The sequence below is a fragment of the Polyodon spathula genome, unplaced genomic scaffold (assembly GCF_017654505.1).
Source record: "Polyodon spathula isolate WHYD16114869_AA unplaced genomic scaffold, ASM1765450v1 scaffolds_1255, whole genome shotgun sequence".
Lineage (NCBI taxonomy): Eukaryota > Metazoa > Chordata > Actinopteri > Acipenseriformes > Polyodontidae > Polyodon > Polyodon spathula.
Window position 1 is genome coordinate 1 of NW_024472738.1, and position 25,000 is coordinate 25,000.

Consider the following 25,000-nt stretch of genomic DNA (forward strand, 5'->3'; position numbering starts at 1 on the left):
GAGCTCCCCACATCCACACTGAGCAGTGAAAATAGAGGCAAGATTTTACAGAGTGGGATTACTGGTAATGAAACCGAACATTGTATTCCAAACGTTTCCCCCCCACCAGGAAGACATGAAGATCAATGGAACGCTCACAATTCACTGATGATTATGTCAGGAACCCAGATGGCGTCAAAAGACAAGGAGATTTCATTGATTCCGTCAAATTCTGCGGGGTCCCAAACTAAAAATTCATCATTCCAAATCTGAAAGTACAAACATGCTGTATAGTGTGAACACGTAAGGGAGAACGCAATGGGCTGTGTCCTCAGAGTGTGCAGTCAGTGTAGTCGCGTTGTATTGTTTCAAAAGGAGAGAAACAAACACCTGAAGCTAGCCTGAAGATAAACAAGCAAGTATTAAAAATTCAAGAGTGCTTCAGCACTCCAGAGTTGTTTGTTTCTCATCTAGGGTTACCACGTGACTCCATGTACTCAAGGACAGTTCAACTCCCACTGCAATGCAGTCTGGGAAGTGTAGTCCTGCTGTGAAAGGTACCCGAGACAGGTAAAAGGTACCAGAATGCACTGTGATGCGAGTTGAAAAGCCTGAACTGTCCTGGTGCACATGAAGTCAGATAGTAACTGATGATGATGAATATTGCTTTTCTCTAAAGGTGAGTAGTAATTAAAAACGAGCAAAATCAAAGGATATTCAATGAGTGTCTACTCACCTGACGATACCAAACGCTTAAGGTCACTTTCTGGTTCTGTCCATCCTATGGGAGAGAGAGAGATAATATTGCAATGTTACAGATGCATTTCTGCAGTTGGGCAATGCATGAAAGTGTATGCTATTTGAACCTGATTATCTTGGAATAGAGTCTTGCTTTTTTGGGGGGGAGGAGAATTCAAAATAAGGATTTGTCATATAAGCAAAAGGGATTAACTTTGTTCTGTAAAGTCAAATATATAACAGATAGCATATAAATCGTACTGAAACAGCCATACATAAAGGACACAGCTATAGAAATGCTGCATGAATCCAGGGAATTTCTAATGTGATAAATACAGCACCCAATGCAAGTACTTAAGTCTTTTTTTTTTTTTTTTTTTTAAATGCATGCTTGACATTTCTGACAGCTATGGGCTGGTACCATAAATACTACATATGGAAAAATACAGCACAGCCAAGTGCTGCTGTTAAGCTGCTGAGTGCCCTCATGTGGCACAGGAGTGCCATTGCAAGTTGCAATCCTACCACTTCCAGGATAGACTGCGTAATGAAGTCAATGTAAACCATGGTTGATTGAGTCCAGTTCCGGACAGGACGGACTCCCTTCCTGTAATTCCGAAGGAGGCTTTTGGTAAGTTGATGCAGTGCGGATTTTTTAGGCTTCATGTCTAAAGACATACTTCCTGTAGCAAGAAAGTTAAAGGGGTGCCTTTTAGAAACCAGACCACTAGCATTCCAGCGATGTTAAAGCAAAAAGCAGATATTAAATGAGTGCTTAACAAGGCAAATCCATCTGATTTTTATTTACACAAAAATATTTCACACCTTCAGTTTGTAATAGTCACTTTTGACCACAAGGTGGCGAGATGAGTAATACAATAATTAATACATTATATTTATTTTTATATAGCGCCTTTCATAGTGGACCACCATCACAAAGTGCGTTACAGAGGTAGGCTGTGAACTGTGCATTATATGCAGAGACACTTACTGAAATTGATTTAACATCTCATCCGCAGGATAGAGCGCAAGGAGGTTAGGTGACTTGCTCAGGGTCACACAGCGAGTCAGTCAGTGGCAGAGGTGGGGTTGGAACCGGTGACCTTCTGGTTACAAGCCCTGGACTTTAACCACTGGACCACACTGGAGGTGAGCTGGTGCCACACATTAGCTCACCTCCATTATCAGAAATAGCGTGCGAAGGAGAGTTTGGAGAAGCGCTTTCATTGGGTGTCAGAAACAACTACCAGCTCAATAACACAGCAGGGAAAGGGTTAATGGCTCAGTGTTTCTGAGCCTCCAAACCACGATACAATACCAGCATCCTAATTCTGGGGTTTCAGTTACATCACCTAATGTGTGTGTTTTATTGTATTATTTGTTTTTAACCTATTGTACAGATATACAAAATGAGATTGTCTAAAAGACCTCTTCTTGTATACCATACTACACTCTACAAGTATTATACTATTCTTCACTAGAACACACTATACTGTACAGGTAAACCCACTGAGATTATCACACCAACAATCAAATACCTACCAGCCTTCAAAAGAGCACAGGAAGTGCATTATATTATAAATACTGTACAGTGTGTCTTAAGTGTGGCACTAGATGAGTACTGTTTACTCTTTGACAGGGATGCAGGGAAAATCAAAGGTAAAAAATAACAACTTAAAGGGGAGGGTTTTTTTTTTTTTTTTTTTTTTTTTAAGATTGCGTTGAATAAATTTAAGAAGGGTGTGGAATTTGTGCGAGGTTCATTACATAACAGATCCATATATCTAATGTAAAAACGAGGCACACGTAATACACGGGAAAGGGCTTTAAACAGCACATCCAGCACGCATTAATATCACATCCCCTGCTTTGTATAGCCTCGCACAAAGTCATGCGTTTACCATGAGTGCATGGCTTCATAAATACAACGCTGTTATTACAAAACAATACAAACAGCTGGGGACGCCTAAAATGTTGCATTGCTACCGAGCTCCAAAGAAGACGCGTTCAACGACCCAACTGATGAGACCATTGAAGAACTGAAGATAAATACACCGGTCCTGGAGATAGTACAGGGTGAAAGAACGACCCTGGTTCAGTAGAACAAAGACCCTTACCTGAGAGCAGGAGAAACAACAGCAAGATCACAGGTGCCATGGTCGGGGACAAGGGTACAAGGTATCCCACAGCTTTCAGGAGTGCGTAATGAAGTCCTAATCGAACTCCTCGCTTCAGAGGATGCTTTACCAAGAGGCGATATATTGTGTGTGTGTGTGTGTGTGTGTGTGTGTGTGTGTGTGTGTGTGTGTATATATATATATATATATATATATATATATATATATATATATATATATATATATATATATAATTCAGTTTGACATTTGCTGTTCGGATCAAATCCTGCAACCCCCGCTGTCTCAGAGTGAGCAATTGCTTACGGGCTGGCGTCACTATCGGGATGCAACCTTCAACTTTGGTGTATTCCTGTCGATTGAATTCTCATTAAACCGATACGACTTCGTGCTCAGTTGGTGATGGAGGAATGGCCCTGGGGAGACAATGCACTGTTTGGTAATTCGATTAAAAAAAAAAAAAAAAACAACGCGTGTAAATAAAAAAAGGGCAACCCTGTTGAGTCAGTGTTTAGAAACTCGTTTATGAAGAAATACACTTTGAGGCTTACTCTAAAACAGGCGCAATGCATTTAAATCCATTTCGAACACAATGCAAGATCACGTTCTTCTGGATATACATACTGTAGCATACGGTTATGGGTTTCACATATTCGGGTTTTGAAATGGTTTCAGTTCAGCTGCCTAGTTTAGCAACTGAATGGAAAGTGCGTAATTAAATTACCTTTAGAGATAACCAAATGCTTAGCTTCTACTGCTTCATTATCTTCTTTGGAACCAATGAAACGGTACAGCTTTCTAAAACTATTTTAAGTAATGATTTGCTGAGCACTGTTTTTTTTTAAACAAATAGCTATCATATTTGGAATGAGAAAACAGGGAACCGTGTTACCTGCAATTCAAAACCCTCCGCTATACAGTAACAGCACAGAACATCTTTCAAAGTACATACAACTCAGATTACTGGGAACCGCTCAGCAAACAGTAACAAACCGAGCCGTGACACCACACGAGTAAACTAACATCACAAGCGGGTCTGGCCGGTCATTTGACAGTAATGCAAACACAACCGCTGCACGGAACAATAAACTAATTAAACAGGTGCATTCACCGGGTTTAATCAGCTCTGCCCGTCGTGAACTTTGCAAAACATCAGCAAACGCCTCCTCGCTGGGCTTCCTTCCACAAACTCATGAAATATACCTACCTGTGGGCATCATTAATTAAATCGACGCACAAAATTTTTCTTAAATATTTATTATACACAGCAAACGGTCAATTAAATAATCACGGGGCTGGGTGGATCTTTTTTTTTTTTTTTTTAATGGAATGGGTAGGAAAACAGTTTCCCTTCCACACTTTGCTTACGAGCCTGCAAACCTTGATCTTTGACGTGTGCTTGACAGCATTCTGCAAACCGGGCACCGCCCCCCGTCTGCTGACGACACGCGTCGCAGTCAGCGGGCTCGCCTCCTCGTCAGCGAAGCGGAGGCGAGGGAGCGCGCCCGCTCTGCGGCTGGTGGATGGATGGAGGAGGAGGAGGAGGAGGCTGGGTTGTGAAAGTGGGAGAAACTGTTTCGTTCAAAATCGCAGGAAAAGAAGAAAATTAGGGATTGCAGGCATGACAGCCGAACTGCCTTGCGAGAGCGGGGGGACTGCAGACAACACGGTGAGCAAAATGAAAAACGGAGAGGTTTAAAAACTGAATGAATAGCAGCAGGAAAGCACGAAAGCCAGTGATGTAAATACAAACTTTTGACCAACCGCAGCCAAGCCGTACATTTCGGTAGGCAGACTGCACAGCGGTTGTGCATGCAGTGATTGTGTTTGTTGTGATCAGTGATAAACAGCACACATTTGATTTGATCTCGTTTCGTGTACACTTGTTAAATTAACAGCGACAGTAGCACTGGCAGGTGAGGGTAGGGTTAAACTTGTTGCTGTTGTTAATCACATTAACCGAGTCGAAGGTAAAGTTTCAAAACACGCATCATCAGGCGAATGTCAACACAGAAACACTGTCTCTCGGCACACACATCTAACACAGCCCCCTTTCAACAGAGAGATTCAAAAGCACTGCCCTCCTTCCACCCCGGGGTAGATAACAACTAAAACCGACATTTAAAAAGAGTATGCAAACACGCACTTTCTGTGCTGGAGTTTCGTTTCTTGAGTATTCTAATCAGTATTTATGTTTAGACAACAAAAACAAACCGTTCTCCATTAGCTGCGAGTGTTTTTGTTAACATTGGCGGATTTTGACACTCTTTAGTGACTTTTTTGGTATTAGATAAAAAAGACCCGTCACGTGACTTGGCTGTGCTGATTCTTTTTTTTTTTTTTGGTGCTGTACCTCGTGTGCGTTTTGCGGCTTTACCCTTGTTGTAGGTGTTTAGCGACGGTGCCATTGCAAATCCACGGGAACGCATTCAAGTTTAAGACTAGAATGTGGCCAGCTGCAACATCGTGTTTACATCACGCCTCCTCCTAATCTCAGCAGAGTGATAGAATACGCGCTAACACAAAACCAGCGCGTTAGTCAAGATGTGTCAATGCAATACAGTACTCAGAGCGAGTTTCATCTGAGATGGGATTGTGTTCACTGGTTATGGTGGGGTTGCTTTAATGACCCAATTGTGATCTTCCTGATTAAATTTGGCAGAAATGAATAGGAATGGGACCAGTCATATTAATAGCAAGCATTTCCTAGATAATGCACTTAAGCACATGCGTGGCTATAGCATTTCATTAAGGCTGGTCATGGTGTCAGCAGGCATTACAGAGTGGGAGGAGAATTGGGTAGATTTGTGTTAATGTCACCAAGCCAGATAGTCGAAGAGGGGCTGCTTACCTGGGCCTTGAAGGTAAACATTGTCCAGGTTTTCACCTGAATTCTCTCATGGTGTTCCAGACCTGCTAGCAGGGTTGTTAATAGTCCAGGCCCATGATTTTAGCTTTGTATGTAGGCCTTTTATTTTCATTTCTTTATTTGGTTAAAAATTGGAAATAAAGAATCTTGTTAGTAAGTGGCCCACTGCCTTGCTTTGTGACTGAAGCCAGAATGGTTTTATAAATGTGTTGAAGATGTGTGTCTGGAACCACAGCAGTCCTCATAGTAGTAATCCTATTAAAAATAAATGCTTTCAAGTGCTACAAGTTAAGAGACGTTGAAATGCAACTAAACTAAACAAAACAAAACAAAAAAAAAACATGCCTTTTTATGTCTTTGGAGACCAGACATACAATCGCAGACAGAAGTGTTGCCACCTTACACTTAATATAAGATCATTCAAGAAGACCTGTTGAATACAAGCATTTAGTGAATACTGGCTACCTGTGCTTCTTTTTTTATAAAGATTGTTAAACTACCAGAACCTGTGTTTTGGTCTTTGTCATATGAGTGAGTAGCGGATGTTCACTATATGTTTGTATTTGGCAGGCTTTCTTAAATTATGGGATGCCAGTACTTTTGTTTGTGACTGTAACAGTTTTGCTTTGTACTAGCTATTTCATATGGAGAGTCTCTTCATAAAACCTAAACAATTCGTGCTTCCTGTTCCAATTGAAAGAGCTGGTCTGTGAAAGGTTCAGTGGACCCTGCATGTTTGAAAGTACTCCACGGTGAGGTCTCTTTCTATATTGGGAACCACCCATCGGGCTGACAGCTCCTATCATTAAACCCTATTTTTAAACAGACACCCATGCCTGACATTAACTGCAGTATGTCACTTTGCACTGATTGTAAGTGCAGCTTGCAGCTGTTAGGATGAATGATGGGTTTGCTAGTATTAGAGTAAAGTATACCTTAGGATCCAAATACAAGACATGCCTTTTCCAGAGCGCACCCCCTGTTGAAATGTGCCTAGGCTAGGTGAACCAAACCACTTTTGTCAAGATACAATCTCCCAAGCCATTTGTACAATTCATCACTGTATTACACGGCTGGAGTCCATGGTCACAAAACGAGAAGAGCCTCAGTGCTGATGAATGTCTGTACCAAGTTTCATCATAATCAGATGGCCAGATAGAGATCTGAAAAGGGGAGTGACTCCATTATCTAGCCATAGCCACAGAGGATAATAACGAGGGACTTGCTGGCAAGACAACATATCTTTGGCAGATAAGCACATGGTTAGTAGTACAGGGCCTGAGAGAGTTTTCAGCATGTGGACTGAAGTTGACAGACCATACTGTTTTTGTTTTGGCTCAGGGCGGTGGTGCCTTCTCTTAGCCTGTGCCTCCAGAACCCCCTTCTCAACCCTAGAGATTTGAAAAGGGGTGGCTACTGTTCTTTTAACTATCAGCAGAACGCCACCAGAGTTTTAACCACACCTGGATTTCGTCCTTTGATCCTACAGGACTTCTTGGGATTTTGACCATTCCGGACCAGATCCTTAAAACAAAAAAAGTGAAATGACAGCAGACCAGGATTCCAAACTACAGTACAGTAAATACCCTGCACTGTTACACCCTGGAGAGAAATGTAAAGCGCTGCCAGAGCTATCTGTGGCTTAAAATAGACCCTTTGCAGGAGCCCGCTGCCCCGAGCTCACCATATATGTCTCCTCCTGCAGGCTCCATCTCTTCAGCTGAGGTCCTTGCTTTTCCACCTGCTGTATACCGTTTGCTTTTAATAGCATCTGACTTTGGTTTTAAAGTCACAGGTACCATTTTATAAGGGATGTTTTGGTTTCCTATGGAAGTGGTTTCAAATAAACCTTAGACATTGCAAACACATCAACCAGTCGCCATTCTGATGTGGAAGTTTCTCTTTGAACTGATTGACCTCAAGTTAATAATAACAGCCACACTTCTCATGAATGGATGATTGTTGATGACGATGAATCAGTGAGGAAAAGGTTTTGAATGTTAAAAGGCTGGTTTGTGTTGGTGTTACATGTGTCTGGCTAGACTGAAAAGCTGAAAGCTGTGCAGCGCTGAATATAGCCACACATGGTGGAATTCCATCTTGTTTGAGTCCCTGCCTTGGGCTGTGCATTGTGCCTCTTTACTGAGGGACTTCCCATTTCCTTCTGTTTATAAGAATGCCTGGTACTGCATTGCGTAAGAAACCCCAGTGTGTCGGAGTGTAACAAAACACCAAAGACACGATAACAGAAGTGTCCCGCTGTTGCTAGTGGTTACTTTGTATTAATAAGATTCAGTAATCATTAATCCTGGACAATTTTGTTAAAAGCTTCATTCAGTGAGAGTTAAAGCCAGGCACTTTTCGTTTTCGTAATTAAACTGAATCCATGTTTCAATGTGTTTCTACTTGTTGGATGATGTTGTACCTGTAGAGCCCCTTTTTTTTTCCTGGTATGCAAAGCTTGGGAGTGCATATATTGGAAGTTCATATGAATCAAACAGTAGCTCTGTGAATGCTGTAACCTAGGCCTGCAGTCAGCTTTATGCATCTCTGGGACAAATGGCTTCAGCTCCCTAGAATGTGCCTAATTTTAACATTTTAAAATAGAGCTAAGTAAACTAGGCAGGCTCTCTCAAGGTGTGCTGTTTGAGAAAGTAGAATGCTACAAATGGTGTTCATAAAACAGGAAAATAACAAGTATCCAAATACGGAAAATCAAATATTTAACCTACTAATGTGGGACTTGATTCTACTGTCGTGAAATATAAGCTCTTGCATTGTTATATTTTACAATCTCTCTTTTTCCAGAATCTGAATAATCAGGTCCTAATAAATCAACTACAGGAAATCACTGGTACCCAGGATGTGAAGATACTGCAAACAGCACTTAAGGTTTGCTTACTCTTCTAGCACTTGTAGCCCTATCTTGAGCCCTGCTATACAGTTACATGTTTTTGTTCATGCTTGGCTTGGGGAGTGTACTGAACTGTTCTTGTGCATTTATGTTCCGCCAGGCTAGTCATGGAGATATTAGGCAAGCGATCGGATTCCTCACTGGCCAGGACCCGGACGCAGAGGTCATAGCGGTGGAGCCCTCTGATAGTGAAGGGAGTGTTGTCGGCAGGGAGGGACAGACCAGTACGTCGCGCAGCACGGTGGAGAGCATTCCCTTCTCTTCCCAGAGCTTGTTAACCAAAGATGTGTTTGCTAAGGAAATAAAATATAATCATAAAATACGCGTGTCACGTAGTGAGCGAGATTTTGCAAGATCTGCAATTGGGCATCCCTGTGGTGCAAGCTTGTATGAATTTACAAAACAAGCCTCCACCTCTACTATACTGAACAGTATCTACTATACTGTTCTCAGTGTTATGGGATCTTCTTGGGCAAAATCTACCGGCAACCTTGATTTTGAGCTGTGATCTAAAATGGCGGCCATATGTTCTCTCCGTAAAATCCAAAGTAAAATGCCTATCCACTGTTGGTATGCTGCTAGCTAGCTTGCAAAAACCTTGACCTCTTCTTTTATTTATCCAGAGGTGATCGACCTGACTGGTAATGACAAGGATGACCTTCAGACTGCCATCGAGCTGAGTTTACAAGAGTCTCAAAGCGCCCAGGCAGAAGAGCAGGACCTGAGCAGGTACAGTGTGGGGCTGCGTAGCCCCGGGTGGGTTAACAGCCACTCTGCTGTACTCTCTTAGTCTCCATGCTCGTCACTGTGACTCCTAACCCCCTTTTACCATGGTCTTCCAGGGCTCTGGAGGCCAGTGTTGCTGATAACAAATCTCGGGTGAAAAGGAAAAGGTGCGAGGCCTGGGGGGACAGCTCCAACCCCACCGACTGGATCCGACGGGACGAATGGCCAGTGGGGCTGAAGAATGTGGGAAACACCTGCTGGTTCAGTGCTGTTATACAGGTGAGATGCATTGGAAACACCTGCTGGTTCAGTGCTGTTATACAGGTGAGACGCATTGGGAAACAATGTCCAGGTTCATTCATATTTGCTCTCGACGTGTGCTTGTAAATTTTACACCTCCCTTTGCTTTGATAAGTCTGAGCAATGACATCACTGTGCAGTTGTGGTTCTGGGTATTTGTGTGTTGCAGGCTGCAGCCACGGAGGCTGAAACGCTTTAATAGCAGTAGAATATACTTTTATATAAATGGAACCACAAGCAGGTTTGTATCAGCAGATCTGACCGACACCCAGCCCAGGAGACTGGACAAAGAAATCAAGGTGGCATCCATTACCGGAGACAGGTTTCAGTGACCTTTTCCAAGGCAAGCTAATTTTATTACAAAGCATTCCTGCTGGATTCCAGCGAGGAGCATCAGATTGCAGTCCTCATTATAATCAAGCCAGATTGGGAGAAGCGGTTTACTACAAGCTACTCTTGTGGTTTTGTGATAATGACTGAGAAAACCTGAAGACATTAAGAGGATAGAGTGAAGCCTGGTTGAACCGGCCTGGGACTGCACATTTGTAATAGAGATGGCTTCTTATCCGAAGTTATTCAAGCTCAATTTACATTATCCTGAACGTCTCCCTGCTTGGAACATTATATCACAATTCAGGTTTTAATATTGTGTCTTTGCTCCCAAGCTGCACGGTTTTACTGTATGCTTTTGTTTTTCAGTCTTTGTTTCACCTTCCTGACTTCCGGAGGCTGGTCCTGCACTACAGTCTTCCCCAGAATGTCCTGGAAAACTGCAAGAGCCACAGTGTGAGTTGGGTTGAGGGCTAGGGGCAGGGTTAGGCTTTAACTCCTAAAAACAATCCCAGACATTTTGGTATCAATAAAATGGCCCAAAAAAAAAACTTGGAAGACAGACTGTGAGAAGCATTTCCTAATTGGAAAGATATGTGTTAATAGTGCTGTGGTTGATTTAAAGTCAAGTTCCCAAGCTCCAGGCTACAGCCCCCTTTTAAGGACTTGCACAGGGACGTTTTCAGAGAAGCGTATAACAAGAAACCACTCCGAACAAAATGTTAAATTGCCCCTAACTACAAAGATTCTTGTTACTTTGATAATGTTATTAAACCTTCCCTTTGCAATTTAATGGTCTTGCATGGTGTTCTCTACTAAGCCCTCCTCTCTCTCTCTCTCTCTCTCGGTTTGTTTCTCTAGGAGAAGAGGAACATTGCCTTCATGCAGGAGCTCCGTTGCCTGTTTGCACTCATGGTGGGCTCCAATCGCAAGTTTGTGGATCCCTCTGCCGCTGTGGAGCTGCTGAAAGATGCATTCCGGTCCAGCGAAGCCCAGCAGGTACAGTGTGCATTGCAGTGTTAGCCCGCAAGTACATTGTCAATGGCTGGAGTGAAGTGGAGCATGCCTGTGCATTGACATGGTATGTTAATGTTATTGTGCAGTCTTCTTTTTAAATTTGCATGATGAACTGTTGTGTCCATCTTGGTTGCAGCAGGATGTAAGTGAGTTCACCCACAAGCTTCTTGATTGGTTGGAAGATGCCTTCCAGTTGGCAGCCAATGGAAAGTAAGTTCACTTCTTTCATCCATTAATAGTCTGGTCTTTTGGTGGGTCTCTTTGTAGCAGCAATCTGCCATTTGTATGTGTTTCATTCCCCCTGCGATTTACGAAGGGTGTATACAAACTTCTAAATTGCTCAGCATAGAAACTTCCATCCATTCAAGAAATCGAACCCATTACATAGTGCACAATGCACATCATAATAAGATCTGAAATGTCATGGGCTAGGAAACCGCCCAACTCATTTCTGTTTATCCAGAAATAATGTAGAGCACTGGCAGCGGCAAGAGGAGCTTTCCTTCTCTGCTCCCCCAGGCTGCTGTATAGTTTATAACCTGTCCTGAGAGGGCACAGTACCTGAGCAGGTGCAACATTATGCCAGATTGTGTTGGGTTTTGGGAAAGGTAGTTGATTCTGCTGGCTTTCATTGTGTCCCATGCGGTCTTGTGTCCAACAGTAACCCCAAAGATAAGCAAGAGAACCCGATGGTGCAGCTTTTTTACGGAACCTTCTTGGCTGAAAGAACCCTTGACGGTAGGTTGACTTCTTTTTCTTTTTTTAGATGCCACACTGGATGGGTGAGGCGGGTTCGTTTCCATTGGGCAGGATTGGTCATCAGGCTTTTCTGAAGATGGTGTTGCCAGTCCTTGTTGAGCACGCTGACACACACAAGTGTCCAAGCTAAACTCAGAAATCACTGAAAATACTGAATAAATGTGAAGAATGAAATTTGCATGACTGGAACTAAATAGTAAAGTCATGCTGATGTTCATCATGTATTCTAGATCGAAACAGCTCTGTGTTGGGCCATGGAAACAGAATGGCTCATTGTAAACTGTGTCTGCTTATCTGTTTCAAGGTAAAACTGTCTCCAACATCGAGCGCTTTGGACAGTACCCCCTACAGGTGAATGGATTCAACAACCTGGATGAGTGCTTGGAAGGCGCCATGGTGGAGGGGGAGATCGAGGCTCTTCACTCGGATCAAACCATCCGCTCTGGCCAGCAGGTAACTGATGCAGATTTATTGATTTACTATCTTTAGAACTTGCAAACCCATTTTCTCAGAGCTTACAGGGCTCATCAAATAGGTTTATTTCTGGCTAATGAGTTAGATTTAATTAAACCCTAGAAATTTTATGCAATTCTATGGAAACGAGTTTCAAGTTTTCATGATAGTAGAATTTTTCTTTTCTTCCAGCGGTGGTTTTCAGAGTTGCCCCCGGTGTTGACCTTTGAACTGTCCAGATTTGAGTTCAACCAGTCTCTTGGACGGCCAGAGAAGATTCACAAAAAACTGGAGTTTCCGCAGGTGATTTACATGGACAGGTGAGTTCATTCCAGGTGTGTGTTTTTGGAGTCTCTTGGCATCGCAGTGTTCCTTATTGTGAAACTATCTTTTGGGCATGTAGGTACCTTTACAAGAACATGGAGAAGATCCAGGACAAGAGAGCGGAGGTGAAGAAGCTGAAGGAACAGGTGACTGTTCTGCAGCAGAAGCTAGAGAGGTAGGCCATCTGCTACCTTTGTACAGGAGCACTTGTATTGTAATTCAGTCCATTTCTCCACCTTCTTATACTTCACATTAAGCAGATTGAGAGGTCAGAAACAACGGACAAAACCTTCGCCTGTTCTTTTTTTATTCATTCAGCTACCTCAATTACGGCTCAGGGCCAAACAAATACCCGTTGGCTGACATGTTGCAATACATCCTGGAGTTTGCAACCACAAAGCCCACCAGTGTTTCTCCCACTCAGGATATTAAAGTGACCTCCCCAGCATCCACTACCACTTTGAGCACACCCACAGATCCTGTAAACGAACAGACAAGGTAAGGAGTCCTAGGGAGGGAGTGTCGCTACATTCTGCCATGAAAGAAGGACGTTGAGATGCCTAAACCCAGATGGATTCTAGTTTCTGTTTTTCTGTTTATTTGGACAAACAAAAGAATGATACAGTGCCATCAAGTTGACTGTCCACAAAGCTTTGAAAGGAATTTGGAAATGACGCAAATAAAAGGCTCTCTATTTTCAGATAACCTGAGGGGTGTAAAAGCAAGATCAGTTTGTATTTGACTTCATGTCTGCGTTTTGTTCTAGTCCTTCAGAAACAGAAAATTCAGGGCCACCTGACAGTTCAAACTCTGCGCCCATGTCGCCACCACCCCAGAGGACCCCTGTCTACAAGCCATTCACGCAGTGCAGACCACCCATGGACACCCCCCCTCACCCGGCCCCCCACAAAGTGTCCGAGGAGGAGCTGTGCTTCATCAAAGGCTGCCTGCATCGCTGGAGAACAGAGGTGGAGCAAAACATACAAGGTGAGCCTGCAAAGCTACACCGTAGAAGACCTGATCAGACCTCCCAGGCTCCATAGCTGTGGTGTAATAACCTGGGGTTACAGCTCTTGTGTAGCACAGCTTTAGAATACCATAACTGTACTGCACACTTTGTATATCGGCTAAATCCATTACGTGTACCTGTGTCAGCAAAGGCTGGAAGGAATATAGCTTGTGTGTCATTGGCTTGCAGTGTCTGTTTTGGTGATTTGAGTTTTAAGCCAGGTTTGTTGTATTTCTGTTCTTGCTGCAGAGCTGAAGGACAGCATTGACCGAATCAACCACACTTTAGACAACATGTACTCGGAAGACAGCATGTGCCAGGTAACAGGCAGCGTTGCTTCTGATCTCAGGGTCAGTGCTGTGATAGCTGTCAAGCGTGTATACTGTTCCTCATGCATGCCTTTCACAGACCATTAGCTTGACCATGAACCGAACAGTAAATCTATGCGCATGACAGTCTGTATGCACGTATAGTAAAGGTAATACCGAAGTGTCTGTGCTCTGTCATTGACACACTTAAGTTTCAAAATCTTGCATGAAATACTGTACTAATATTGTGGCTTCCAGTAGACTTTTGCAATATCATTGTATAGTTTATTTGATTACATGATGTTAAATAAAAGATCTAAATTGTTCATGTATTTTTTTTTTTTTTTTTTTTTTTTAAAGTCTCGATTCTAAAATTCCAGGTGATGTAAAACGTTTGGCCACAGCTGTGGATGACTCCATGGTAGAAGGGCATTTCGGATCTCTTGCTTCTTGCGTCTTCATGTCCGTTGCGTATGCTGCTGACTTTATGTATTCGTTCCTCTCTTCTGCAGGTGCCCTACCGCCTGCATGCTGTCCTTGTCCATGAAGGCCAGGCTTCAGCAGGCCATTACTGGGCCTACATCTGCGATCACAGGTGCAAACTGTGGCTCAAGTACAATGACATCTCTGTCACAGAGTCCTGTTGGGAGGAGCTGGAGAGGGACTCCTATGGGGGTGTGAAGAACGCCAGTGCCTACTGCCTCATGTACATTGATGACAAGCTGCCTCGCCTCATAGCAGGTAACGCACAGGGCTCCTTTTAATAAAGGCTTGAAACTGACCTGGGACCACTCTTCTGTAGGGACCCATGACTGACTGATTCAATCAGGCTGTCTTTGGTGAATGGGCATGGTATATGAGTGAACGACATGATCCTAAAAGCAAATGAAGACCAGGGCCTAATGTCCGCTGGACCTCAGAATCTGTACCCTTGACGTCTCTCTCTCTGACTCTGTACCCTTGACGTCTCTCTCTCTGACTCTGTACCCTTGACGTCTCTGCTGAGCCCCAAGTGTCAACCAGCTTGCCCACTCCGCTTATTTTAAAGTTACTGGAATATGTGACGTGGTTGTAATTTGTTAAACTAGAACAGTCTAAATGCTGTTCACATGAGTTCTTGACACTGTGAATTACTGTAGATAAGTACCCCAGAGTAATGGTAGTACGTAGTAAACCTGTCCTGCCAAGTTGAAATCTTTCGTAGCAAGTTGGTGGTGCAGTGTGATGCAGTTACCCTTGAATTCAAATGACCGCTGTCTATGCAGGTGTGTGCTAGAAGATAGAAAAAAACCAAATTGTCTTTTGCAGAGGACATGGATATGGAGACCGGGCAGGTCCTGGAGGGGATGGACTCCCTGCCACCCATCCTGAGACGCTACGTTCAGGAGGACAACCGCTGGTTCCAACAGGAAGTGGAGGAGTGGGAGGAGGAGCAGTTCCGCAAGGTTGCGCAGAAGGAGCCGTCTGTAGCCATCACAGAAACAGAGGAAGTCTCCTTCACAACAGTGGCTGAAGGCAAGTCAGTTTATTTTTTTGTCCAGCTGAATTGCTCCTCTTGCACAGTATGAAATCGATACAGAATAGAGCGCAGGCATTGCATTGCTTCATCACCTTATTAATTCACGTTTGCAAACAGCTATGTGAACAGGCTCAAAGTAATGCAACCTGCAGTTTAACTTTTGTAGTATCCACACGGGATCATGTGGAGTTTTTGTCTGTTTGCAAAGGGATTAGCTGATAATTCCTGTGTGTGTGTGGTTTCTTTTAGTTTCCTGGCCATAAGAGTTTTGTTTACTAGGCTGGCATGATGTTTGATTTCAGTTGCATGTCTCGTTTCCATTTCTACCAGAACCCGCCCCTAGCCAGCAGAACTCGCGGTCTCTGTCGTCGGAGCATGCTGTTATAGCCAAGCAGCAGACCGCCCAGGCCATCGCCAAGACAGCTGACTGCTACGAGAAGAAGGGAGTGGAGGCTGCACTCGCAGAGGTAAGTCATGTGTCACCCATAAACACTGACATCAAGACCCCGTGTCGTCTTCTCCCTGCATTGCCAGGTGCTTCTCAGAAATTGTTACACACATTGAGGCCGCCCTTGCGGTTCGGTGGTCATTGGATCTGTTTCGTTCACTTAACATTCCAGAAGTGGATGACTTCAGAAGCACTTCATAATGAGCAGACCGGCTTTATATAGCTTACGATCATCTCTGCGAGTATCGGTGCCTCTCTCAAATAATTGCAGCAATGCAAGATTCTTACCCCCCCTATTGTTCATTCTAGTGCCTCCTGAAAATGAACTGAACCGTTCCTCCTGATTTCTGAGCTTTTATATTTATCTTCTACCTTTTTGTTTTCCTCTTGACAATCCTGTCTCCTCCTCCTTCTTCATCTTTTAGTCTATTTAACGCATCCCTCCTGTTCTTTTCTGCACTGTTCTTGCCTTCCGTTTCCCTGTCTGCAGTCCGATGGAGAGCGTGAGGCTGTGGGCAGCACTGTGGAGTGTGAAGCCAGGGCTGACTCCAAGCCACAGGATCAGCCCCCCGAGGAGGGTGATAAGCAGGCTGAGAGCCAGGTCTCTGAGGTGGAGATCCCCAGTGTGGGCAGGATTCTGGTGCGCTCAGACGCAGACGGGTATAATGAGGAGGTACAAGCCCGATACCCACCACTTCATGGCTCGGTCTCCAGTTTCTGCATGCCAGTTGTACCCTGAAAAGCGTTCTCCTCTGTTCAGTACGTCAGCTGTGCATGCTGCAGTGGAATTGTTTTTTAGACGAACCATAACACTGTGCTTGCCTAAGCAGAGCAGTCTGAATGCCTGCAGGTTGCATGTGATCCGAGTACAACAGTGTGCCATTTGGGAAGAGCTAATTATTGCTTTATAGAGCAAGAACTGGCGTTATATATTTGTTTCACTTCTGTGAACATTCCTTTCTAATTCTAATGAAATGATGGGGAGTGGGGTAACTGAACATCTGGTTTCTCTGGCTGGTTCCTTTTCTGTTTCACACGCTGTCTTCTTTCCATTTTTTCTCTCTGTCGCCACCTTGTGGCAGATGATGTTAACTCCAGCCATGCAGGGGGTCATCCTGGCTATAGCAAAGGCTAGGGAGGTCTATGATAAGGACGGGCCCGAGGCTGCTCTCATAAAGGTATTTAGATTTAGTCTTATTCGCAGTGGCTTGCATACACTTATAATAACTGTTTGTAGATGTAATCATCTTATTAAGCTTTTTTTTTTGGCCACATTTGTCCTGGAATGATCTTCCCCTCATACTTAAATTTATACCTTGATTCTTCATTTTAGCATAGTAAGTTTAAATCAAAAGATTGAGCGCTTAATTGCATACATTTTTCCTTTTTATTAAAACAGTAGCTTAAATCTAAAAACAAAGGCGGTTTTGTCATTACTAAGTGTGGGTGTTTTTTTTTTGTTTTGTTTTTAAATCCTCGAAGTTGTTGATCCGTGGCCTGTGAGGTTAGTTTCTATCCCTCGAACCCTTCCTTCAGGTTTTGGTTTCGTCTCTTCCCAGGCGTTCCATGAAGAATACTCCCGGCTCTACTTGCTTGCCCAGGAGAGAGCCAGCCCCCAGAACGACCCCCGTCTCCAGCACGTCCTGGTGTACCTCATCCAGAACGAAGCCCCCAACCGCGTCATCGAGAGGACCCTGCTGGAGCAGTTTGCAGACCGGAACCTCAGCTACGATGAACGGTGCCTTTTGAAAGAGACACAAATTTGTTGCAAACCCAAATTAATAACTATGTTGGTAACCAGCGTTGCTTTCTACAGATGGACAGGTTCCTCCATATATCCCCATGTATTCTGTTACTCTCAGGCATTTCCTAACCAAGTTTGATCAGAATTGGATAAGCGGTCCCCAGCAGGGTGATGTTAAACAAAATATTATTATTGAGATATTCTGACAATTTATGATCATTTTGCGTGACTTTGAAACATTTTATCTATGACCTTTAAATAGTAAATGGGTTTAGTTCAGCTAATTCAAAGAGCCAGTTTAAAAGGTACATTTTTTTGCATGACTTACCCAGTGTCTTGCCTTGCAGGTCGATCAGTATAATGAAGCAGGCTCGTGCGAAACTCCGTCTGATTGGACCAGAGGACATGGATATGGACAAGTACAGGGTGAGGCTGCATTTTTTCTGCTCGCATTTGGAAATCTGTCTATTGGGAGAAGTGGTTCTTTAAGCAGCGGACAGTGGGAACAAATGAAAGAGGTTTTCATGGTACCCCAAGTTAAAATACATGATCACGCACAATGGTGACAACCCACAATGGTTGAATTCCATCAGGCCAATGGCTTATTTATGTCTGCCAAACCTAAGCTAATAAACCCTGGAGTCAAGGGGACAGACTGGGAAATCTCTGCCTGCTGTCTGACCGGTGGGGGTCACTGAAGTACATGGAGTGGAATCTCCCCAGAGTGATTTCCCCCCGACACTGCAGGAGGGCAAAGGCTAATGCAGCGTTGCAAGGGAGTCCCCAGCCGAGATCAGCAACTTCATGCAATTGAGATTCGGACCAGTCTGCACCTCCCTTGAAGCAAGCCTTTACACTTGATATCAGCAGACCAGAGCACAGCACACCCTTTTCCGGTCCTAACTGCAGATTTCAGTATGCATGTAGTTGCATCAGGTAGAAACTTAACTGTATTTGTCGTTACTTTTAGCAGAAATGGCATGAGGACTACAGCCTGTTTCGCAAGGTTTTTGTGTATCTTCTAACAGGGCTAGAGCAGTACCAGAATGGAAAGTATGTTGGATCATTTATTTATCCTTTTTCTTTAATTGTAGTCTTTGCCCGTGCAAAAGAACAGTCTGCCAATGTGTGTGTTTTCATTCTCCAGAGTTCGGGAAGCGCTGACCTACCTGGTATATGCCTTCCAGAGCAACAGCACGTTACTGAAGAATGGGAAGAATAGAGGCGTAGAGGAGTCACTTGTTGCACTTTATAGGAGGAAATGTTTAATGGTGAGTAACCAGTGGAGTAGCATTTATGTGTGTGTGTGTATATATATATATATATATATATATATATATATATATATATATATATATATATATATATATATATATATATATATATATATATATATGATGTTCCTAGGTGAGGCAATACATCCTGCAGGGGGACATACCATAAATATCCATTTTAAATTTGAGGAGTTGTGGTATTTAGTAGCTTCCCTCTAAGTTCATATTAAACTCTGCACTAAGGCTAACCACTGTGTTTGACCTGCATGATTTTAACTACAGTATAATGCTTGACTAACGTCTAAGTGAACACGCGTAGACTTCCGATCCGCCACTGTTTGTTTAGGTCGTTAAAATGGTTTGTGTTGCAGGAGCTGAATGAGAACGCAGCAGGCCTGTTTGACAGCGGAGAGGACGGTGATGTGGTGGAGGGGATGAGCATCATGAATGACCTGGTCATTCCCTGCATGCACCTAATGATCAACAACGACATCTGCCAAGAGGACCTGGACGCCATTGAGATCATGAGGGACCGCTGGTGCTCCTACCTGGGCACTGACATGGACGGTGAGTGCAGGAGCCCCGCACACCAGGGTCCTGCGTTACGAGGCCGCTTGGTTGCTGCTGTAGAAGTGCTGGAATACCCAGTGGCAGGTAGCATGCTTGCGTGCAGCAGTGTCCAGTGTTTGAGATCTCTTGCTGGGCTGGCTGCACTCTCTGTTCATCGTGCACTGGTCTGATTCTGAGCTTTTTCTATTTTGCAGCCACTCTGCAGGAGAAGCTTGGGGAGTTTTTGCCCAGGTTGCTGGACTGTTCAGCAGAGATCATCATTCTAAAAGAGCCACCGAAGATCAGGCCAAACTCCCCCCACGACCTGTGCAGTCGCTTCGCCGCTGTGCTGGAGTCCATTCATGGCACATCGCCAGTGACTGTCAATTAAGACTTTAATGGAAAATATGAATCGGACTGGACTCTTGCAGCTTGGGATAGTCAGTCAGCACTTGCGCACGGACTCCAAGGTAAAGGCACTCGATCTGACATGTACACGCTGCCCTGGATTGCATGCAAGTGTGTTTTTAAACTATTTGTCTTTTTTTAAAGCCCCCTTTGTTAATATTGAAATGATCCATTGTACAATGTTCACGTGAACTGAATATTCGGATGTCATTTCACATGATATTCTTGACGAAAGAGCTGTCAGACTGGCCCGTATTTCAAAGACAAAGCTTGCATTACGAAATAGCAGTACTGCATTTTTAAGTCATTGCAAATCAAAGGAGCCAGGAGAATGTGAAAGGAATATACGACATGTCAAGTGGGTGCCTAGTGTCGAGCCTGTGCGTGCCAAATACAACGACATTGCTTTCCTATAAAGGACGAATTACTTTAGCACACCCCCAATGGGATTGTAAGAAGTGTGCATTCTGTAGTTTAGTGTTTCAGTCACTGCATGGAAGTACAGCACCATATTCCCTGCTATGCCCAAGTAGTGTTTGCAAACCTTAAAAAGAGCATTAAAAAAGCCTATTTCTTACTGACATGTGCCTTGCTTACATTGCCTCTTCGTGACCGAGCTGCTAGTGTCTCCTTTGTACGCTTGAAGTATGTTCTGATCCTTGTCATAATCACAGGCTTGCAGATTTCAGTGCTGCTGCTTTTGGTTCCATGCTCTCTAGCAGCTGCTGTGTAGGTCTATCCTGTAGCCCTTGTCCGATGCACTGGATGACAGAAAACCACTTGGTATTTTTAACACAAATAAAACTTTGACATTATTCTTTGATCTCTGGTCTGTCTTTTTTCTTTCTTCCTTTCAGATTCAGTCTCTGTCTTTTCCTTGCGGTAATCCAATTTTTTCTTCTGTTTTTACTGTTTTTTGTTTCTTTTCTTTGACTTTCATCTTTTTACGCTGAGGATATTGCATATCAGCTACACAAACACTAATCCCATGTCGCAGTTCAGTTTACCACTAGTTCCATCTTAATGTGTTTAGATTTATACCACTTACCGGCGTTACATATACTTCATGTCTACGTAAATCTATGGATTGAATAACCTCAGCAGTATCCCAGCAATGTAAATGTGCAGTTATTCTGCTGAAATCTGGTTTCTCAGATCTCCATTTGAGATTTTTTATTAACATGTCCCTGGTCAGAAATCGGTTTGGACCAGATATAGTTTAATTTCTCATCAGTTTATACACCGGTCTCTCTGTGCAGATTGTATTCCAAGACCAGTGTTTAATCAGGGTCTGTGAAACCAGACGTCAGTAATTCTACAGTCTTGCTGAAAAATATATTTCACACACTGGTGAACTTGTGCCTGCTGCGATGTCCACTAGAGGGGGCTGTGCTGTGTGTTGCATAGGGAAGTGTATTTGACACTTTCACCAGAAAGCTTTTTTATTTTTACATCCTGAGAAACACAGCTAATGTTTAAGAAATTAACAACTTAAGAATACATTTAATTCCTGAACTCTACCATGTTTGGTACTGTAGAAGAATTTGGCAAGCCTTTTTTAAAATAACAACTGTTGCCCCCCCTCTCCTCGTACCACCCATTCTTAATCAGCTGCCTGTTTTGATGTAGACTAAAAAATTCCTTGAATGTAAAGTGAATTTGCACCCTTGTGTATTCCAGGTTTCAGTTGTGTTACAATGCGTCTCCAGAAACACGGTGTATAATAACAGTGCGAAGGTTAAAGTAAATTGAGTTACAGAAAATTCTGCTAATGTTCTTCACACATTTTCCACACCTTGTATAGCAACAGTCCTGTGTGCATTCTTGTCAGTGTCTTTGTACAGAAAAAAAAAACAAAACATTTAAACAGAGGACTGCTGCGTTACTGCTGACGCTCGACTTGACATGCAGGCGTGATTTCAAGTTGCTGGACTCGGGCTAAAGAACAGAAATCCAATCAATATGATTTAGTGAATCGTGCCTTGAATGCAGTGCTATTCGGCGAGGCAAGATTCAACTAAATTCATTTTCATATATATATTTTTTTTAAAAGTGATATGTTGGAAGTGGATTTTTGGTGCATTTTTTAAAAAACTAAAAAAAAGTTTTACTGTAAAATATTTTGTGATCTATGTGCAATAAAAAAATGCCTTTTTTTATGTGTAGGTGTTCATGCACAACTTGGTGACACTGTTTGTAAATTTGGGAATGTTACAGTATTTTGAACATGCATTGGTTATCAATTAAAATAATTCTGTTAAAAAGCTGTGTACTGTTGAACATTCTGGATATACAGCACAGATTTCCTTCCCTGAAGGAATTAGAATATTACTGACTAACAGTAACTGAGTAACGTCCTTCCAGAAGCATTTCAAAACCTTAAACAGGTCATAAACCAGTAGTCCAGGCTGATGGCTACCCCATTCATGGTTGTATGGCACGTGTTTTTATTTTTTTTTTTTACCCATCCCTGGTGTTCATCTTCATTCGTTTTGATCCAGGAAAGAATCTTCAATTTAATATGTAATAGCGTGTTTGCATTTCTGTGCTTTCTCTTTTTCCAAGAAGTTGATTACAAAAAATAAACATGCATTCTGTAAAACAAAGAACACAAACAGCTGCAAACGTTTGTTTTAATGGTCAAAGCCTCCCTGTTCCTGCTAATGGAGGATGCGGCGGGAGGTATTGCAAGCTCTGGTTTATACTTGGCACACTCACAAAGCAAAGCAGATATGAAAACTACATCCTGTTTAGAAGAAGCTGGATTGTGGGATTGTTCTGTTTATTAGCAGTCATTCCGACTCGATTGACACACTTCGTTTTTCTTTTAAACCAAATCCGAAGTGAATGTTTATTTTAGTAAGCAACATTGAACTAGTGCACACAGTAAAGAAAGCAAGGCATTATTTAAACAATGTGCAGTCAAGCCTGATCGTAGAGAAGGGATTAGAGCTAGGTGGTCAGCTGATTTAACCTGGGGAATTTATATTATAACAACTTGAAAAGGATGGGTTGTGCAAGCTTAAAAACATTTAACTGTGCAATGTGTAAAATGAAAGCCTGGATTTTATGCTTAACATTCTTTACAGCCCAAACAGTTGCAATAGGTCTGGAATTGCATATGCCAAGCTGCAGTCGATTTCATACACCTAGAAGTAACTTATACATGTTACAACAGTTGTTTTTATAGATATTGAGGCATTTTAAAACCATTTTTAACACATCTGAAAGTCCTTCACCCTTAAAAAAAACAACAAAAAAAAACTACAAAAAAAAAAAAAAGCCCTACAAGTCCCAGAATGCCATGCGAGCCGAGGGAAGTTGTCATTTTTCCAAAGGAATTTGAAAGCGGGCAAAAGGCGGACAGACAGAAACACCGGCCAAGGTGGGATAGGTTTTTTTTTTTGTTTTGTGGTCTTCACTGAATTTATATACACTTCCATATTGTAAATAAAATGAGCTCGTTCGTGGCGGAGGTGTTGGCGAGCTCCGGAAAGCTCGGGAAAGATGACCTGGGCACTAAGATCAGCAAGCTGTCGCGGAGAGTGGAGGAGGTTAAGGTAAGGGCGGCAGGCTGGCTTTTTAAATGTGTACGCATGCACCTGTGTAATGCTGTTTTACAGCTCGGAAGTTATTGTTTGTTATTATATGTAGCAAAAGCTACCCGGAAAAAAAAAGACGCATTTAAAGAAATAAAGCGCTGTCGTTTGTTGCCATCATTTTTTTATTTACCTGGAAGTGACGTGTCAAAAACGGGATGAAAGTTTTAATTTCAAACGTTGTCCCGCAATCGTGTTGAGTTTTACTCTGAAACATTCTTACAACATCCCACAGTTAACGTGTTTCCTCAAAAACAAATCAATTAATAATACGTACGCGTCATCCTCTTTCTGGAAGGGGCACGTCACTGTCTTACCCCGTATATTATATATAGAATAATAGATGCGCTTATCGCGAGTTACTAAAACAAATAATATCATCTGGGGTTTATGTCTGAAACCACGATACCGTTAGGTCGAGTAGTTTATCACAGAAACCCGAGATGGAATTATGTGATGAGTGTATTTCATTGGGTCCGGGTTAGATATCTGTCTATTTATCAATGTCTTTATTGTGTATTCCCAGAGTGAAGTATGTGACATGATCAATAAGAAATACGATGAGTTTCTGCCCAGCATGCAGAGCACAGAGGAGCTGATGAACCAGGTGAATGGGATCTCTGGCGAGCTTGACACGCTGAAATCCTGCATTGAAAACGAGGTACAAATACTTGAAAAACATTGTGCTGTGGGTGGTGTAGTTGTATTATGGATAAGGAAGAATAAAACAGAAAGTGTCCGCAGCCTCCTGATCATTACCTTGCAGTGGTTTAGCAGTCCCGGCAGCACAGTTAACAGTGCTTCCCTATCACTTTCAGGTCCAGAGGGATCTCCGTGTGGCTGTCACTGAGTTTACAGAACTGAAACAACAGCTAGAAAGGAACACCCTGGTGCTGAGTGTGCTCCAACAACTGCAAGAGGTAACTTTCTAATAATGTGCAATTGCAGCTAGGGCCAAAAGTCTTGCATCACCTAGACTTTTAGGATAGAGAAGTAATAAAAAAAAGAAACTATATGAGCATAATTTAGATCTTTTATTTAACGTAATTTAACGTATCGTGTAATTGAAGAAACTACAGAATGATATCGCAAAAGCCTGTCAGAAGCCCTAGTAGTAATACAGCATTTCATGTAAAAGCATGAAATACCTCAACGGGCTTGTTCCAGTTCTGAATTCTGTCTCCTGTATTTTCGTCTGTTTAGTTTGACACAGCCATTGAAAATTATCACAGAGCACTGTTGGAAAAGGAATACGTTGTAGCGGCTGGTCATCTTGAGAAGGTACGTCAAAATCCAAAGCATGGACCTTTACATTCACACTGCAAATTAGCTGCTGACAACAAGCTGGGTATGTGTACCATTTGAAATATAAATCGTAAAGTGAACTTTTCTACGTATTCAGTAACTGTTTTGCTGTTCATAGTTCTGTTTCCCAGACTTATTACCACTACCAAGTAATAATAATAATGATAATAATACTCTTTGCTCCCTGTTCCCAGGCACAGGGCAGTGCAAACGCTCTGAAAGCCAGAAAGGGCTGCGAGTTAAAGATCATGAAAGCTCTGAACACAGAGCTGACCATTCAGAAACAGAACCTG

General features: G+C 42.8%; 2 protein-coding genes across 8 annotated transcripts; one reads left to right on the plus strand and one right to left on the minus strand.

The window, feature by feature from the left end:
* Nucleotides 1-138: 138 nt before the first annotated feature.
* On the minus strand, nt 139-2,968 carry LOC121309387 (5-hydroxytryptamine receptor 3B-like; the record flags this gene model as incomplete). Its single annotated transcript, XM_041242281.1, has 4 exons — nt 2,835-2,968; nt 1,243-1,400; nt 716-760; nt 139-248 (listed from the first exon to the last, which is right to left on the minus strand). Coding segments are annotated over exons 1-4 (353 nt in total), but the record flags the coding sequence as incomplete, so codon positions are not given.
* A 1,382-nt stretch (nt 2,969-4,350) lies between these two features.
* usp28 (ubiquitin specific peptidase 28) lies at nt 4,351-20,626 on the plus strand. 7 transcript variants are annotated; one of them, XM_041242282.1, is made up of 26 exons: nt 4,352-4,521; nt 8,530-8,613; nt 8,736-8,859; nt 9,259-9,364; nt 9,478-9,640; nt 10,361-10,447; nt 10,853-10,990; nt 11,145-11,218; nt 11,670-11,746; nt 12,072-12,220; nt 12,413-12,540; nt 12,624-12,719; nt 12,863-13,042; nt 13,311-13,531; nt 13,803-13,873; nt 14,374-14,602; nt 15,170-15,376; nt 15,711-15,847; nt 16,319-16,501; nt 16,911-17,006; nt 17,388-17,566; nt 17,920-17,998; nt 18,543-18,625; nt 18,720-18,843; nt 19,218-19,413; nt 19,611-20,626. In XM_041242282.1, the coding sequence occupies exons 1-26, from the start codon at nt 4,474-4,476 to the stop codon at nt 19,784-19,786; spliced, it is 3,435 nt and encodes a 1,144-aa protein (XP_041098216.1). In that variant the 5' UTR covers nt 4,352-4,473; the 3' UTR covers nt 19,787-20,626. The 7 variants fall into 7 exon arrangements, with proteins under 7 accessions (XP_041098219.1, XP_041098216.1, XP_041098217.1 ...); XM_041242283.1 differs by having other exon boundaries at nt 11,148-11,218; XM_041242284.1 differs by having other exon boundaries at nt 4,353-4,521; nt 18,546-18,625.
* Nucleotides 20,627-25,000: the final 4,374 nt, after the last annotated feature.

Coding starts and splice junctions, on each gene's coding strand:
- usp28 (XM_041242282.1), top strand. CDS start 4,474: ATGACAGCCGAACTGCCTTGCGAGAGCGGGGGGACTGCAGACAACACG. Junction 11,747..12,071: donor GGCTGAAAGAACCCTTGACG/GTAGGTTGACTT, acceptor ATCTGTTTCAAG/GTAAAACTGTCTCCAACATC. Junction 13,043..13,310: donor CCTGTAAACGAACAGACAAG/GTAAGGAGTCCT, acceptor GTTTTGTTCTAG/TCCTTCAGAAACAGAAAATT.